The following is a 14039-nucleotide window of genomic DNA, read 5'->3' as shown; positions in this document are numbered from 1 at the left end:
ACACAAGCATAATGTGGGAGGTCATTTTATTTTTACAATAAACACTTTGAGCCTCTGCTTCCTCATGTGTAACACGGACTGTTTACCTCTTCTCTCCTACTGTTTGTCTCCAAAAGTTGCTAATGGGATCACATAAGAATAGTAACTATGAAATGGTTTTCTTCATTGTAAAGCTCCTTGCATGGACATGTAAAACATTACTTAATTGGCCACACTGAAAGAAGTGACTAAGCCACAGCAGAGCCCAAGAGAATACCAGCCCCTCTGCGGTGGGTATCATTGCGTGGACCGCACAGCCAGGGCCAGGCGCGAGGGGCATGAGCAATCTCCAGAAAGAGTTTTCACTTACTCTTTATTTTGAGGCAGGACTTTCGTTATCTCTCAGAACCTTCTTATGTTTTTAATGGTTCTTTTTAAAAGAACAACTTTATCAACATATAATACTCTGTATAATTTGCTGATTTAAAGTGTGTAATTCAAAGGTTTTGAGTACTTTCACAGAGTTCTCCAGCCATCACTACAATCAATTTTAGAACATTTTCATGACCTCCAAGAGAAACCCTTACCTATTCTTTATCAGCTCCCCGACCCCCTCCACCCTTCAGCATCCACTCATCTGTGTTCTAAATCTGTGTATTTCTCTATTCTGGACTTTTCTGTGGATGGAATCATGCCATATGTGCTCCTTTGTGACTGGCGTCTTTCACAAGCATCCATGTAGCACGTATTAGCACTTCATTCCTTTTAACGGCCAAATGGTATTCCACTGTATGGGTATAACGCATTTTATTTATCCATTCCTTTTTTTTTTTTTTTTTTGAGACAGGGTCTCTCTCTCTGTCATCCAGGCTAGAGTGCAGTGGTGTTATCATGGCTCACTGCAGCCTCCACCTCCAGGGCTCAAGCAGTCCTCCCACCTTAGCCTCCTGAGTAGCTGGGACCGCAGGCATGTGCCACCATGCCCGGCTAATTTCTGTATTTTTTGTAGAGATGGGGTCTTACCATGTTGGCCACACTGGACTCAAACTCCTGAGCTCAGGAGATCTGCCCACCTCAGCTTCCCAAAGTGCTGGGAATACAAGCGTGGGCCACCGCACCTGGCCTACGCATTCCTACTCGATGGGCATCTGGGGATGTATGTGTCCGTTGCTCCTGGGTGTATACCGAGGTGTGGAATTGCTGGTCCTGTGCTGACCATGTGGGGCCGTTACAGGACCGGCCAGACTGTCAGAGCAGCTGTGCCATTTTGTGTTCCCCAGCTGTGTGTGAGGGTTCTGATTTCTCCACACTCTGACTCTGGCCATCCTAGTAGGTGTGAAAACTTTCTCATGTCTTGCCTCATTAGATTTTCGGACAAGCAAACACCACGCTGAAGCGATGGCTCTTGGACTTTGCCTCCAAGAGGAAAGAAGCAGAGCTTCGCAGCGGCATCATCAGAAACAACAGCCTGTGGGACCGGCTGATCTTCCACAAAGTACAGGTAACACGTGACTCACGGCCACTGCTCCCATGGAAGCCAGCTTCGCTTTTCAGAGTTCTGGGAGGGCTTTTCTTGTGACAGGGAGAGATGAAGGTAAGGGAGAGAATAACATGTTTTTGTTAATTCTGGCACACATTTAAAAACTAAGGCAAAGCCATTAAGGAGGCCTCAGTTTCTAAGATCAATAGTATTGCAGCCATCTAGGGGGAAAAGGAGTCAGGGTAGTGGAGCCTTTCTCATTCTCCATTTTGTTGCGTTTTTCCGGAACAAGCGTGTCACTCTCGAGGTAATTTTTCAAGCATGAGTGATAACGCGTAACAATATCATGCCCCCCAGAAGGCCAGAATTGTGGTAGTTGCCACAGATCCGCCCAGTCGTGTTCTAATTCCCTGAAATAGCTTCTGCAGAGGTGGGGCTGACTTCCATCCCCGTTGGGAGGGAACAGGGCAGTCACGGGTGGAAACAAACTGTAGCCCTGTGCTGCGGTCGTGAGGGCTGTGAGTTCTCCGTGTGGCCTCCGTGTGGCCTGCAGCTATGGGTTAGGGAACGGGGTCCCAAGCAGGCCTCCTTGGCGGAGAGGCCGCCGACTTCCAGGTGTGTAACCCTCACCTTCTCCCACTCTCCCTCCCTGAAAGTCGAGCCTGGGCGGAAGAGTCCGGCTGATGGTGACAGGAGCCGCCCCGGTGTCTGCCACTGTGCTGACGTTCCTCAGAGCAGCCCTGGGCTGTCAGGTGAGGTGGATGTCACGGCGCCTGATTCTCCCGCACCAGGATGCCCAGTCCTCTTCTGCACCAAAAGTCATCTGTACTCTGTGTGTCTGTGTGTGTGTGAGTTCTCTCTTAATTGACAAGCGTATCTATATTTATGGCGTACAACATGGTGTTTTGATGTATGTAATATGTAAACATTGTGGAATGGCTAAATCAAGCTAATTAACATGTGTCTTACCACCCATACTTTTTTTCCCCACGTGGTGAGAACACTTGGAATCTACCCTCTGGGCAGTTTTCAAGTATATGATACATTGTTGTTAGCTGTAGTCACCACGTGGTGCTATGGAGCTCTTGAACCAGTTCCTCCTGATGGAGACTTTGTGTCCTTTCACCAACATCACCCCTATCCTTCCCACCCCCTACTTTGTGTGTGTGTGTTATGTTTGTTTGGAAGATATGTTATTATTAGGTTGCTTGGAGAAGCAACCATATGTATATTTTTTACCCTAGGCAGGGGAATGTGTGTGTCTGCCATTTGTTGAATTTTCTCTAGGATCAGGTGCAAGACAACCTTTAGAAGCAGGTATGCAGCTGTGGAATGGGTCACAGGTGATGAGCCTACCCGCACACCATGCTGACAACCTGTAGTAAAGGGAGAAAGGAGGATTTGGTGGCAGACGGGGCATGTGTGGGGTACATGTCCTGTGAATTGGCCAAGGGAGTTCACTGCTGCTGGGTGGTGACCAGTCACATAGGGGTTCTCCCTCGCTTGGCCACAGGAAGTTAAATAGAAGGTGTACCTGGGTGACGGCTGGTGTTGGCGTAAAGCACACTGGACCATTGAATGAACTTACTGAACAGACCATTTGAAATGAGATTTCACCAGTCAGCCATGACTTGGGAGTTAGTGAGACTTCATTGCTTGTGCACTTCCAGCAAAGGTGTGATTGTGCTCTCCTTAATAATGTTGCGTCTCTTGGTGCCCCAGTTTTATGAAGGCTACGGACAGACCGAGTGCGCTGCTGGGTGCTGCCTGACCATGCCTGGAGACTGGACCGCAGGTATGGCTGTGGGAGGCTTCTTTTTGGAATTTTGTTATTCATACTGGGTTATTGGTATGTCTGGAATTGGGTTAATCACTGACTGGTTCATTAACCATCTTAAACAAAAGTGCTATGTTTCTGATCATTAGGCTCTGGGGGCAAACACTCTTGTAAGTCAGGGCACTGTGGGGAGAACACCTCCTGCAACTGAGGGGTGGCGCTGGGGATCTGACTGTAAAGCTGGTGGCAGCAGAGACTTGCCTAGACTCTACTAGTGACATCTGAGAGGGGCCCTGTGTTCCAGATTGAGAGTGTCTGGCCCAACAGAGCTTCCTAGTAATTGAGTAGGGTCTCGTTATTTGCTGGTCATTTTAAACAACAAATAGTTATTAAATTTGTACTGTGTGCTGTGCTAGGTGTTGGGACTACCGATAGGAATAAATACAAGTCCTTTTTCTCAAAGAGTCTTTTCTCAAAAGGAAAAAGGAGGAGGACAAACAAAAATAATTGCGCATCTGTCATGGGTAAGCCCCTGTGATGGGCGCTTAGGATGTACCTAATGTCAGGGTAACCCCAACAGCGTCCCTGTGAGATAAGTTCTGGTACTTCTCAGAGGAAATTATAGATTGTTGCTTCAGTAACACATAAATGATGTATGAGAATTTACGCGGCATTATGCTTTGGAGCCAGGATTTCAACCCCGGCCTGACTGCAGAGCTTCTGTGCTTCCTCTGTGTCACCTGAGTAGTAAATTCTACACTGTGATAAATAAACTTCCCAGCTTATTTGGAGTATTATAAGTATTAGCACCATTGAGTAACATATATTCTAGAACCTAGCACTGTCCACTAACATCATTCTACTGGAATTGACGCAGACAGTCTGTGAATCTTCTTTATGGTATTTGTTTAATTTTTAACCTCAGTTTCCTTAACAGAGAATTTGGAATACTGATCTCTAGAAGCTCAAATTATTAAAACATAGGAAGAATTATTTGTGATATCTAATGTGATATCTAACATATCTAATGTCTGTTGTTGCTGCTTTTGGAAAAGACAGCCCAGTATTAACAGCCTTTGGCAAGAGAGTTAAGTTAGCTGCAGAAATAAGCACTGTCCCGTCTTAGTAAAAACTGTAAGACATGCTTCTTCATACGCAAGGAAATAAAGGCCGTGTTGATCAGAACCAGGTGGTGCGTGAGGTTTGCCAAAGCTGCATATGTTCTCTCTTCTTACAGAGAACAGGATGCTAAGAATTCTGTGTAAGATGAGTGCAAGTAATGGGTGGGGGCGATCGGAGGGTGGAAGCCGAGGGAAGGTTTGAGAGAGGCTGCTTCCAGGTGTTTGTAGGAACCTTCTCACATAGAGGCCAAATTACTCATAAATAACTCAGAGCATCACACTTGGAAAAGGTCCTGAAGACACTAAATATGTTCTTCCCTAGTCTAAGAATAGCCTCTCTTAAATTATACTAGGAAGAGAATGGCTATAATTGCAGAAATCAGAAGTTTATCCCAGCCGTTTTTCTTATGTGGAATCCTGTTTGCTATCAAAATAATTTGACCTGAGGTTATGAGTAGTTCCCTTAGGAATGACCATTTGCTTATTTAATATACAGGCCATGTTGGGGCCCCGATGCCGTGCAATTTGATAAAACTTGTTGATGTGGAAGAAATGAATTACATGGCTGCCGAGGGCGAGGGCGAGGTGAGTGAAAACCGTCAGTCATTTTCCCTCGCTGCCGTTTCCTGTGATCGCTGGCCTTTGCGAATGCTGTGGTATTTCCCAACAGCTCAATAAAGCCATTGAACTTGACTTCATTGGTGATCCTGGAGTCTGCCAGGCTTCTTTCTGAGGGTACATTTATGTTCAGCTCTCGGGGAGTGGGCAGGAGGGACACTGATGCCTGTCTTCCTCTGCCAGGCCTCATAGGGATTTGGGCTCGAGAGCCTGCAAAGAAAGGCCCGTTGGCCTCAGTTCCTGGGACGAAGGTCCTGCCTGTTGATTGCCCTGGGTACCTATCAGTGAGCTGCTGGCTACTGGATGGGAAGCCTAATTACTTAAAAGTGATTTCATCCCCTGCGGGGCTTTCCAACAGCTTTGAGCCAGAACCTAGGGCAAGCATTTGCCCTACAAATTGGCCAGAGCTGAGGTAATTCAGGAAGGGAAGTAGGGGCACTGGAGATCCCTCGCAGACCCTGGTGGGGCTCTGGTAACTCCCTCTGCATCCTGGAGTTTAGGGCTTCCAGCTAAAGGTTGGGGCAGACACACACGTACACACATGCACACACCAGTTTTCTCTGGAAAAACCCCAGTAAATGCTGTTCACTGATGATCTTTTCTTTAGGTGTGTGTGAAAGGGCCAAATGTATTTCAGGGCTACTTGAAGGACCCAGCGAAAACAGCAGAAGCTTTGGACAAAGACGGCTGGTTACACACAGGGGACATTGGAAAATGGTTACCAGTAAGTTGCCGCCTCCTCAGGTCACAAACAGTTCAGTTCCACTGTAGGGAAGAAAATGTCTTATCTACTGTGCAGCTGCCATGTGGCAGTGGCACCCTGAATTTTCTCTTTCCCTTCCTCCTTGGTGAGTGGTATGATGTAGACTGTTCCATTTCCTGCAGGGGACAGGGTTACACTTAGCATCCTTGGTTGGATTTTCACTTTCACTTCAGCGAATATGTTTTATTCTGATGCTTTTTTGTTTCTTTGTTGTGTTTTGGGGGTTTTTTTTTTTTTGAGACGGAATCATGTTCTTGTCGCCCAGGCTGGCTGGAGTGCAATGGCGTGATCTCGGCTCACTGCAACCTCCACCTCTCGGGTTCAAGCCATTCTCCTGCCTCAGCCTCCCGAGTATCTAGGATTACAGGTGCCCACCACCACACCTGGCTAATTTTTATATTTTTAGTAGAGACGGGGTTTCACCATGTTGGCCAGGCTGGTCTCAAACTCCTGACCTCAGGTGATCCACCCGCCTCAGCCTCCCAAAGTGCTGAGATTACAGGTGTGAGCCACCACCGCGCCCGGCCCGTTTTGATGCTTAACATCAATTCTGGTTGTTGCTTCTCAACTGGATTACAAAGAGACAGTGGCTTTTTTACAATATCCGTACTGAGCCCGTGATGTTGAGGCCTCAGTTAAATAAGATCTGGGGGAAGTTGTGGTAGACTTCCAGCAATGTAGGATGGGTAAGGATTTGGGAATAAATGTGTTTCTTAGGTTTGTCATCTCATTAAAAATAGGGTGTTTCACACATTAGGCGAACTCCTTGAATTTAGTTGAATGTAGTCTCAGAACCATTTACTGTAGAGAAATTCTGAAGAGTCTGTCTTAAGAGTGAGAAGCTTGTGCAAGAAGCCTGACCTGTCCTACCTGTTGGTTTGACCAGTAACCTGCTGTTTCGAAGTTATTATGATGCTGATTGCAAGCCCTAAAATTACAAATATAATTTTTATTATTGTGTATTGGCAGATTCTTGTAGATTTTAGGTGCTTATTTCTCTGGAATTTGTATTGATTAGAAAAATACCTCCCAAAATTACTTCAGATTTTGCAATACCCAAACTATTTAGAGCTAAATTAAGTCCCCCTCTTCCGGTTCAAGAGAGATTAAATGTCAGTTCCAATTCTACTGTGGCACTCACGAACACATCCCATAGTCTCTCTGGACCTTGGTTTGCTCCTTTTGAAAATGGAGAACTGGTGTGGAACAAAAGAACCCTAGACACTTTCTACAGATGACTTTTGGAGGCATGAGAGTGGCCCCGGGGTGGGGATGGGGTAAAAGTGGGACGAGGGTTTTGCTTACGGCACTACTGGGATGTGGCTGGTCTGGTCCAGAGATGCTAGAGCACTTCCACAGTTGACTCACTCTTCTCAAAGGGCCAAGAGCACCCCTCCAGACATCGAGGAAGAAAACAGGAATTTGGCCTTTGTGTAGGAAACATTTCTTGAACTCTTACTCTGTGCAGAGCACTTTGGAAGGAAAAGTTGTGTTCCTGCTATTAAGGAACTTGAGTCACTTGGTGAGCCAGATGTGTATGCGCCTAATTCAGACAGGAGGCTAAATGAGCGAGCAAAGCTTTGCTAGTGTTGACCAGTCAGTGGTGCCAAGTGGTGACGCTGAATAAGCACGGGCTCTAGGACCCCTTCTCTGTCTCTGCACTTGGCCAAATAGCCTTGGACAAGTTCCTTAGTCTCTCTAAGCCTTAGTTTTCCTCTCTGTAAAATGGGATCATAACTGACCTCTGTGGGATGTTATTAGAATTAATCAATAGTGTGTATTAAATACCTTTCAGTGTTGTACTGGGATCCATCCTGGTTGGAAACCAGCCATCAGCCCATTCATAACCCCCTCCCCTCTGATCAACAGAATGGCACCTTGAAAATTATCGACCGGAAAAAGCACATATTTAAGCTGGCACAAGGAGAATACATAGCCCCTGAAAAGATTGAAAATATCTACGTGCGAAGTGAGCCTGTTGCTCAGGTGTTTGTCCACGGAGAAAGCCTGCAGGTATGTGCTTTCTGGGTCTTGAATCTTGCTGCATAGACATTGCCATTGCCTGGTACTCCAGGGGCTTTAAATGTGATTGGAAGTTTGAGACGCCTATCACTTGGCTTTCATGTCTAATCTGCTAGAATATCACTGACCTGTTACTGATTTTTGTTGCTTGGCATTTCCTACTCAGAAAAATTTGTTCTCTTTAATTTCCACATTTTTATTTTACTTAGAGAGGTCTGATGTACCAAGGGGAGGTTGGATAAACATACTGGGGGACAGGGGCGTGGGTAATATATGTTTCCAATTATGAAAGAAAATATTGACTTGGGTTATAAGAAAGTTTACAATTTTCAAACATATTGAACCCAGTCTATTGATGATATGCTTCCTAATCATTTTTGAGCAAATGGTGGTTGTGAACCAAGAATACTCAAAGTTGAAAATCAAAATCAGTATTGCAGTGAAACATGTATGGTATTTGCCAAAATGTTGGACAGATGATGCCAAGGAAGAGAGGATCTGGTTTCCTGAAAATTAACCTTTTGGAAAGTTGGGTCAAATGGTATTTCTAGTTCTAGATCCCTGAGGAATCGCCACACTGACTTCCACAATGGTTGAACTACTTTACAGTCCCACCAACAGTGTAAAGGTGTTCCTATTTCTCCACATCCTCTCCAGCACCTGTTGTTTCCTGACTTTTGAATGATTGCCATTCTAACTGGTGTGAGGTGGTATCTCACTGTGGTTTTGATTTGCATTTCTCTGATGGCCAGTGATGATGAGCATTTTTTCATGTGTCTTTTGGCTGCATAAATGTCTTCTTTTGAGAAGTGTCTGTTCATATCCTTCACCCACTTTTTGATGGGGTTGTTTGTTTTTTTCTTGTAAATTTGTTTGAGTTCATTGTAGATTCTGGATATTAGCCCTTTGTCAGATGAGTAGGTTGCAAAAATTTTCTCCCGTTCTGTAGGTTGCCTGTTCGCTCTGATGGTAGTTTCTTTTGCTGTGCAGAAGCTCTTTAGTTTAATTAGATCCCATTTGTCAATTTTGGCTTTTGTTGCCACTGCTTTTGATGTTTTAGACATTTGACCCAGCAATCCCATTACTGGGTATATACCCAAAAGATTATAAATCATGCTGCTATTAAAGACACATGCACACGTATGTTTATTGCGGCACTATTCACAATAGCAAAGACTTGGAACCAACCCAAATATCCAACAATGATAGACTGGATTAAGAAAATGTGTCACATATATACCATGGAATACTATGCAGCCATAAAAAAGGATGAGTTCATGTCCTTTGTAGGGACATGGATGAAGCTGGAAACCATCATTCTCAGCAAACTATCACAAGGACAAAAAAACAAACACTGCATGTTGTCACTCATAGGTGGGAATTGAACAATGAGAACACATGGACACAGGAAGGGGAACATCACACACGAGGGCCTGTTGTGGGGTGGGGGGAGGGAGGAGGGATAGCATTAGGAGATATACCTAATGTTAAATGACGAGTTAACAGGTGCAGCCAGCAACATGGCACATGTATACATATGTAACTAACCTGCACGTTGTGCACATGTACCCTAAAACTTAAAGTATAATTTAAAAAAAAAAGAAAAAGTTGTTAGATTTTAAAATTATTTTAGGATATTTTCTTATAAGAGAATGCACTTATTTTTCTTTGAGATTGCAGCTATTTTCGTTTGATCTAGAATCTTCTCATTCTTTTGATTTTTAATTTTATTGTTAGTAGATTATAAAGAATGGGATATTAGAGATTTTTCTTTAAAAATGAACCTATATAAATTTTATTTATTTATTTTCTTAAAGATAGGGTCTCACTCTGTTGTCCAGCTGGAGTGTAATGGCAGTCATAGCTCATTACAGCTTCAAATTGCTGGGTTCCAGGGGATCCTCCTACCTCAGCCTCCTGAGTAGCTGGGATTACAGGTGCAAGCCACCACACCCAGCTGATTTTCAATTTTTTGGTAGAGATGGAGTCTCACTATATTGCCCAGACTGGTCTCGAACTCCTGGCCTCAAGTGATCCCCATTGGCTTCCCAAAGTGCTAGGATTACAAGCATGAGACAGGCTTCCTTTTTTTCCTTTTTTTTAAAAGCAGTTATCTGATATCCATCACCTTGTTTATTTGACCCTGCTTTTAAAAAATAAATATATAAAAGTAAATACAAATTAGAGATTTGTTAGATTGGTATTTCCAGTGGTTTTTTAAAAACATTAATTGCAAAATTCCTGACGCTTACCACATTTTAGAGCCAGAAGTTCTTAATCTGGGCTGAGTGAACTCCTGGGGGAGGGGGGTAGTATGTTCTGAAGAGATGAGCCATAACTTTCATCATATTCTCCCAGGGGGCCACAAGATGGAAAAATAAAGAACCACTATTTTAGAGCATTTGGATCAAGCTATGTAATAACTCATTTGTCTGTGTTAAAGGCATTTCTCATTGCAATTGTGGTACCAGATGTTGAGACATTATGTTCCTGGGCCCAAAAGAGAGGATTTGAAGGGTCGTTTGAGGAACTGTGCAGAAATAAGGTAAGGTTCTGAAGGGTCCAGTCTGTCCTCATCATAACTTGGCATTAAATGTACCTGTAGATATTCAGGGACTTCCAACAGAGGAAGTAATTTATTTTTCTTACCCTTTTAGGATGTCAAAAAAGCTATCCTCGAAGATATGGTGAGACTTGGGAAGGATTCTGGTCTGAAACCATTTGAACAGGTATGACCTTCATCTGAGTGCGTGAATTCCTGTAAAACAAATTTTCCATTAAGATTTTTTTACAGGTAGATTATATAAACATATGGGGTGACCTAAAGACATACATGAGGAATAAATAATGGAGTGGTTTGACAGGGGAAAGGTTTTTAAATCAAAAGCATTTATTCTCTTTTCCTGGGCATCAGAATATGATCCCGAATCCTATCCTAAGAATAGGATGCCTGTCCTTTGTTGAGAAGGTGCAGCTTGGCTGAAATGAGAGGATGGATTGGATGGCTGTAGAGTGTTGATCCCCTCCAAGGCTTACGTGCTTTTGAGACTGGTGGCCTGTGTCCTTTTTCCTCTTTTAACTGCCTTATTTATTGGCAGGTCAAAGGCATCACATTGCACCCTGAATTATTTTCTATCGACAATGGCCTTCTGACTCCAACAATGAAGGCGAAAAGGCCAGAGATGCGGAACTATTTCAGGTCGCAGATAGATGAACTCTATTCCACTATCAAGGTTTAGTGTGAAGAGGAAAGCTCAGAGGAAATGGCACAGTTCCACAATCTCTTCTCCTGCTGATGGCCTTCGTGTTGTTAATTTTGAATACAGCAAGTGTAGGGAAGGAAGCGTTCGTGTTTGACTTGTCCATTCGGGCTTCTTCTCATAGGAATGCTAGAGGAAACAGAACACTGCCTTACAGTCACCTCGTGTTGCAGACCATGTTTATGGTAATACACACTTTCCAAAATGAGCCTTAAAAATTGTAAAGGGTATACTATAAATGTGCTAAGTTATTTGAGACTTCCTCAGTTTAAAAAGTGGGTTTTAAATCTTCTGTCTCCCTGTTTTTCTAATCAAGGGGTTAGGACTTTGCTATCTCTGAGATGTCTGCTACTTGCTGCAAATTCTGCAGCTGTCTGCTGCTCTAAAGAGTACAGTGCACTAGAGGGAAGTGTTCCCTTTAAAAATAAGAACAACTGTCCTGGCTGGAGAATCTCACAAGCGGACCAGAGATCTTTTTAAATCCCTGCTACTGTCCCTTCTCACAGGCATTCACAGAACCCTTCTGATTCGTAAGGGTTACGAAACTCATGTTCTTCTCCAGTCCCCCGTGGTTTCTGTTGGAGCATAAGGTTTCCAGTAAGCGGGAGGGCAGATCCAACTCAGAACCATGCAGATAAGGAGCCTCTGGCAAATGGGTGCTCATCAGAACGCGTGGATTCTCTTTCATGGCAGAATGCTCTTGGACTCGGTTCTCCAGGCCTGATTCCCCCACTCCATCCTTTTTCAGGGGTTATTTAAAAATCTGCCTTAGATTCTATAGTGAAGACAAGCATTTCAAGAAAGAGTTACCTGGATCAGCCGTGCTCAGCTGTGACGCCTGAATAACTGTCTACTTTATCTTCACTGAACCACTCACTCTGTGTAAAGGCCAACAGATTTTTAATGTGGTTTTCATATCAAAAGATCATGTTGGGATTAACTTGCCTTTTTCCCCAAAAAATAAACTCTCAGGCAAGCATTTCTTTAAAGCTATTAAGGGAGTATATACTTGAGTACTTATTGAAATGGACAGTAATAAGCAAATGTTCTTATAATGCTACCTGATTTCTATGAAATGTGTTTGACAAGCCAAAATTCTAGGATGTAGAAATCTGGAAAGTTCATTTCCTGGGATTCACTTCTCCAGGGATTTTTTTAAAGTTAATTTGGGAAATTAACGGCAGTTCACTTTATTGTGAGTCTTTGCCACATTTGACTGAATTGAGCTGTCATTTGTACATTTAAAGCAGCTGTTTTGGGGTCTGTGAGAGTACATGTATTATATACAAGCACAACAGGGCTTGCACTAAAGAATTGTCATTGTAATAACACTATTTGGTAGCCTAACTTCATATATGTATTCTTAATTGCACAAAAAGTCAATAATTTGTCACCTTGGGGTTTCGAATGTTTGCTTTAAGTGTTGGCTATTTTTATGTTTTATAAACCAAAACAAAATTTCCAAAAACAATGAAGGAAACCAAAATAAATATTTCTGCATTTCAGGTGAGTGAGGCATGTTTTTTAATGTCATGTTTAATATTCGGAACAGCCTGTAATGTGCACAAGCGAAGAGCAAGAATGGCCCTGGGCCTGGAATCCTTCCCAGTTGTCTGCTTTTCTCCTTAGTCACCCTCCTCTAACTCAGCTGGCCTCAGGCACTGACAGACACTGACCCGAGCCTCCTGCCAGGTTGTCTGTGGCAAAAGTCCTAACTGGTTGTGGAAAAGAAAGTCATGGTGTGAATAACAGAGAAGGTCCTGAAAATGCAGCTTCCTTGCTGGAAAATATATTTCAGGCGACGCTGGCTGTAACTGGTGACTCTGTGGTGAATGTAATCCCACTATTGTATTTTAGCACTATTTAGTCATTCTCTTACTGTAGAATTATTTCAGATGTCTCTTTATAGCAGCCAACTTTTTCTTGTTTCTTTTATTCTATCTCCACCCTATTCCTTCTGTTACCATTTTAAAGATTTTCTTTTCCACAGGTATTAATGAATCAACCCCCTAATTTCTTCCAAGCCTGTTGTGTTTAAATCTAGTTTCCTGTCTTAAATTCTGTTTGGTGTGATGATGTGTACATCAAGCCATGTGCAGATGCTATCTTGTCCATTCTTCCACTTTTATTTATTAAGATCCTTATCTTAGCAGGGGGCAGTGGCGTGCACCTGTAGTCCCAGCTACATGGGAGGCTGAGGCAGGAGGATCCCTTGAGCCCAGGAGTTCGAGTCCAGCCTGCCCCTTAAAAGAATTTTTTTTGAGACAGAGTTTCACTCTTATTGCCCAGGCTGGAGTGCAATGGCACGATCTCGGCTCCCCGCAACCTCTGCCTCCCAAGTTCAAGCTCTTCTCCTGCCTCAGCCTCCCAAGTAATTGCGATTACAGGCGCATGCCACCATGCCCGGCTAATTTTGGTATTTTTAGTAGAGACAGGGTTTCATCATATTGGTCAGGCTGGTCTCGAACTCCTGACCTCAGGTGATCCGCCCACCTCAGCCTCCCAAAGTGCTGGGATTACAGGCGTCAGCCACTGCACCTGGCAGGAATTTTTTTTAATGAAGATCCTTCTCATGTCTTCTCAGCTTACCTTCCTCCCCTTCTCTCCTGATGAAGTGTGAGGTTCTTAAGGCCTTTCTTTTCTCCCCTCTCCCTTAGCACTGAACACAGGGCTTAGAAACTAATAGATGTTCATTAAATAAACCTTTTGAACAAATACTTGAAATTTTGAACAAAGCTCCTCTTGCAATGAAGTTGATAATAAACACTGGGCTCTTTTAAAATCATGGTGAAATTCACATAAAGTTAGCACCGTCACCATTTTTCAGTGTACAGTTCTGTGGCATTCAGGACATCCACACTGCTGTGCTGTCATCACTACCATCCAGCTGCATAAGCTCTTCATCTTGCCAGGCAAACTCCGTACCCATTAAACAGCAGCCCCCCATTCTCCCCTCCCATTAAACTCCTGGCAGCCACCACTTATTTTCTGTTTCTATTAAATTGACTAGGTACCTCAT

At 43.6% G+C, this 14039-nt stretch overlaps 1 protein-coding gene across 16 annotated transcripts in view; it reads left to right on the top strand.

Moving 5' to 3' along the window:
* The window catches only part of ACSL1 (acyl-CoA synthetase long chain family member 1), a 71459-nt gene extending 58934 nt beyond the window's left edge, over nucleotides 1–12525 (top strand). For 11 of the 16 annotated variants that reach the window (XM_055112051.2, XM_055112050.2, XM_034959490.3 and 8 more), the window contains 9 exons: nucleotides 1346–1480; nucleotides 2116–2211; nucleotides 3182–3254; nucleotides 4854–4942; nucleotides 5583–5699; nucleotides 7608–7751; nucleotides 10204–10305; nucleotides 10418–10489; nucleotides 10859–12525. In XM_055112051.2, coding sequence (XP_054968026.1) covers nucleotides 1346–1480; nucleotides 2116–2211; nucleotides 3182–3254; nucleotides 4854–4942; nucleotides 5583–5699; nucleotides 7608–7751; nucleotides 10204–10305; nucleotides 10418–10489; nucleotides 10859–10999 — 969 coding nt within the window. In that variant the 3' untranslated portion in view covers nucleotides 11000–12525. The remainder of the gene's footprint in view (nucleotides 1–1345; nucleotides 1481–2115; nucleotides 2212–3181; nucleotides 3255–4853; nucleotides 4943–5582; nucleotides 5700–7607; nucleotides 7752–10203; nucleotides 10306–10417; nucleotides 10490–10858) is intronic. The other 5 variants (XM_055112054.2, XM_055112055.2, XM_034959494.3 and 2 more) reach the window with 1 other exon arrangement.
* The last annotated feature ends 1514 nt before the right edge of the window (nucleotides 12526–14039 follow it).

Source organism: Pan paniscus, chromosome 3 (genome assembly GCF_029289425.2).
Source record: "Pan paniscus chromosome 3, NHGRI_mPanPan1-v2.0_pri, whole genome shotgun sequence".
Taxonomy (NCBI): domain Eukaryota; kingdom Metazoa; phylum Chordata; class Mammalia; order Primates; family Hominidae; genus Pan; species Pan paniscus.
This window is presented reverse-complemented; position numbering and strand designations above follow the sequence as displayed.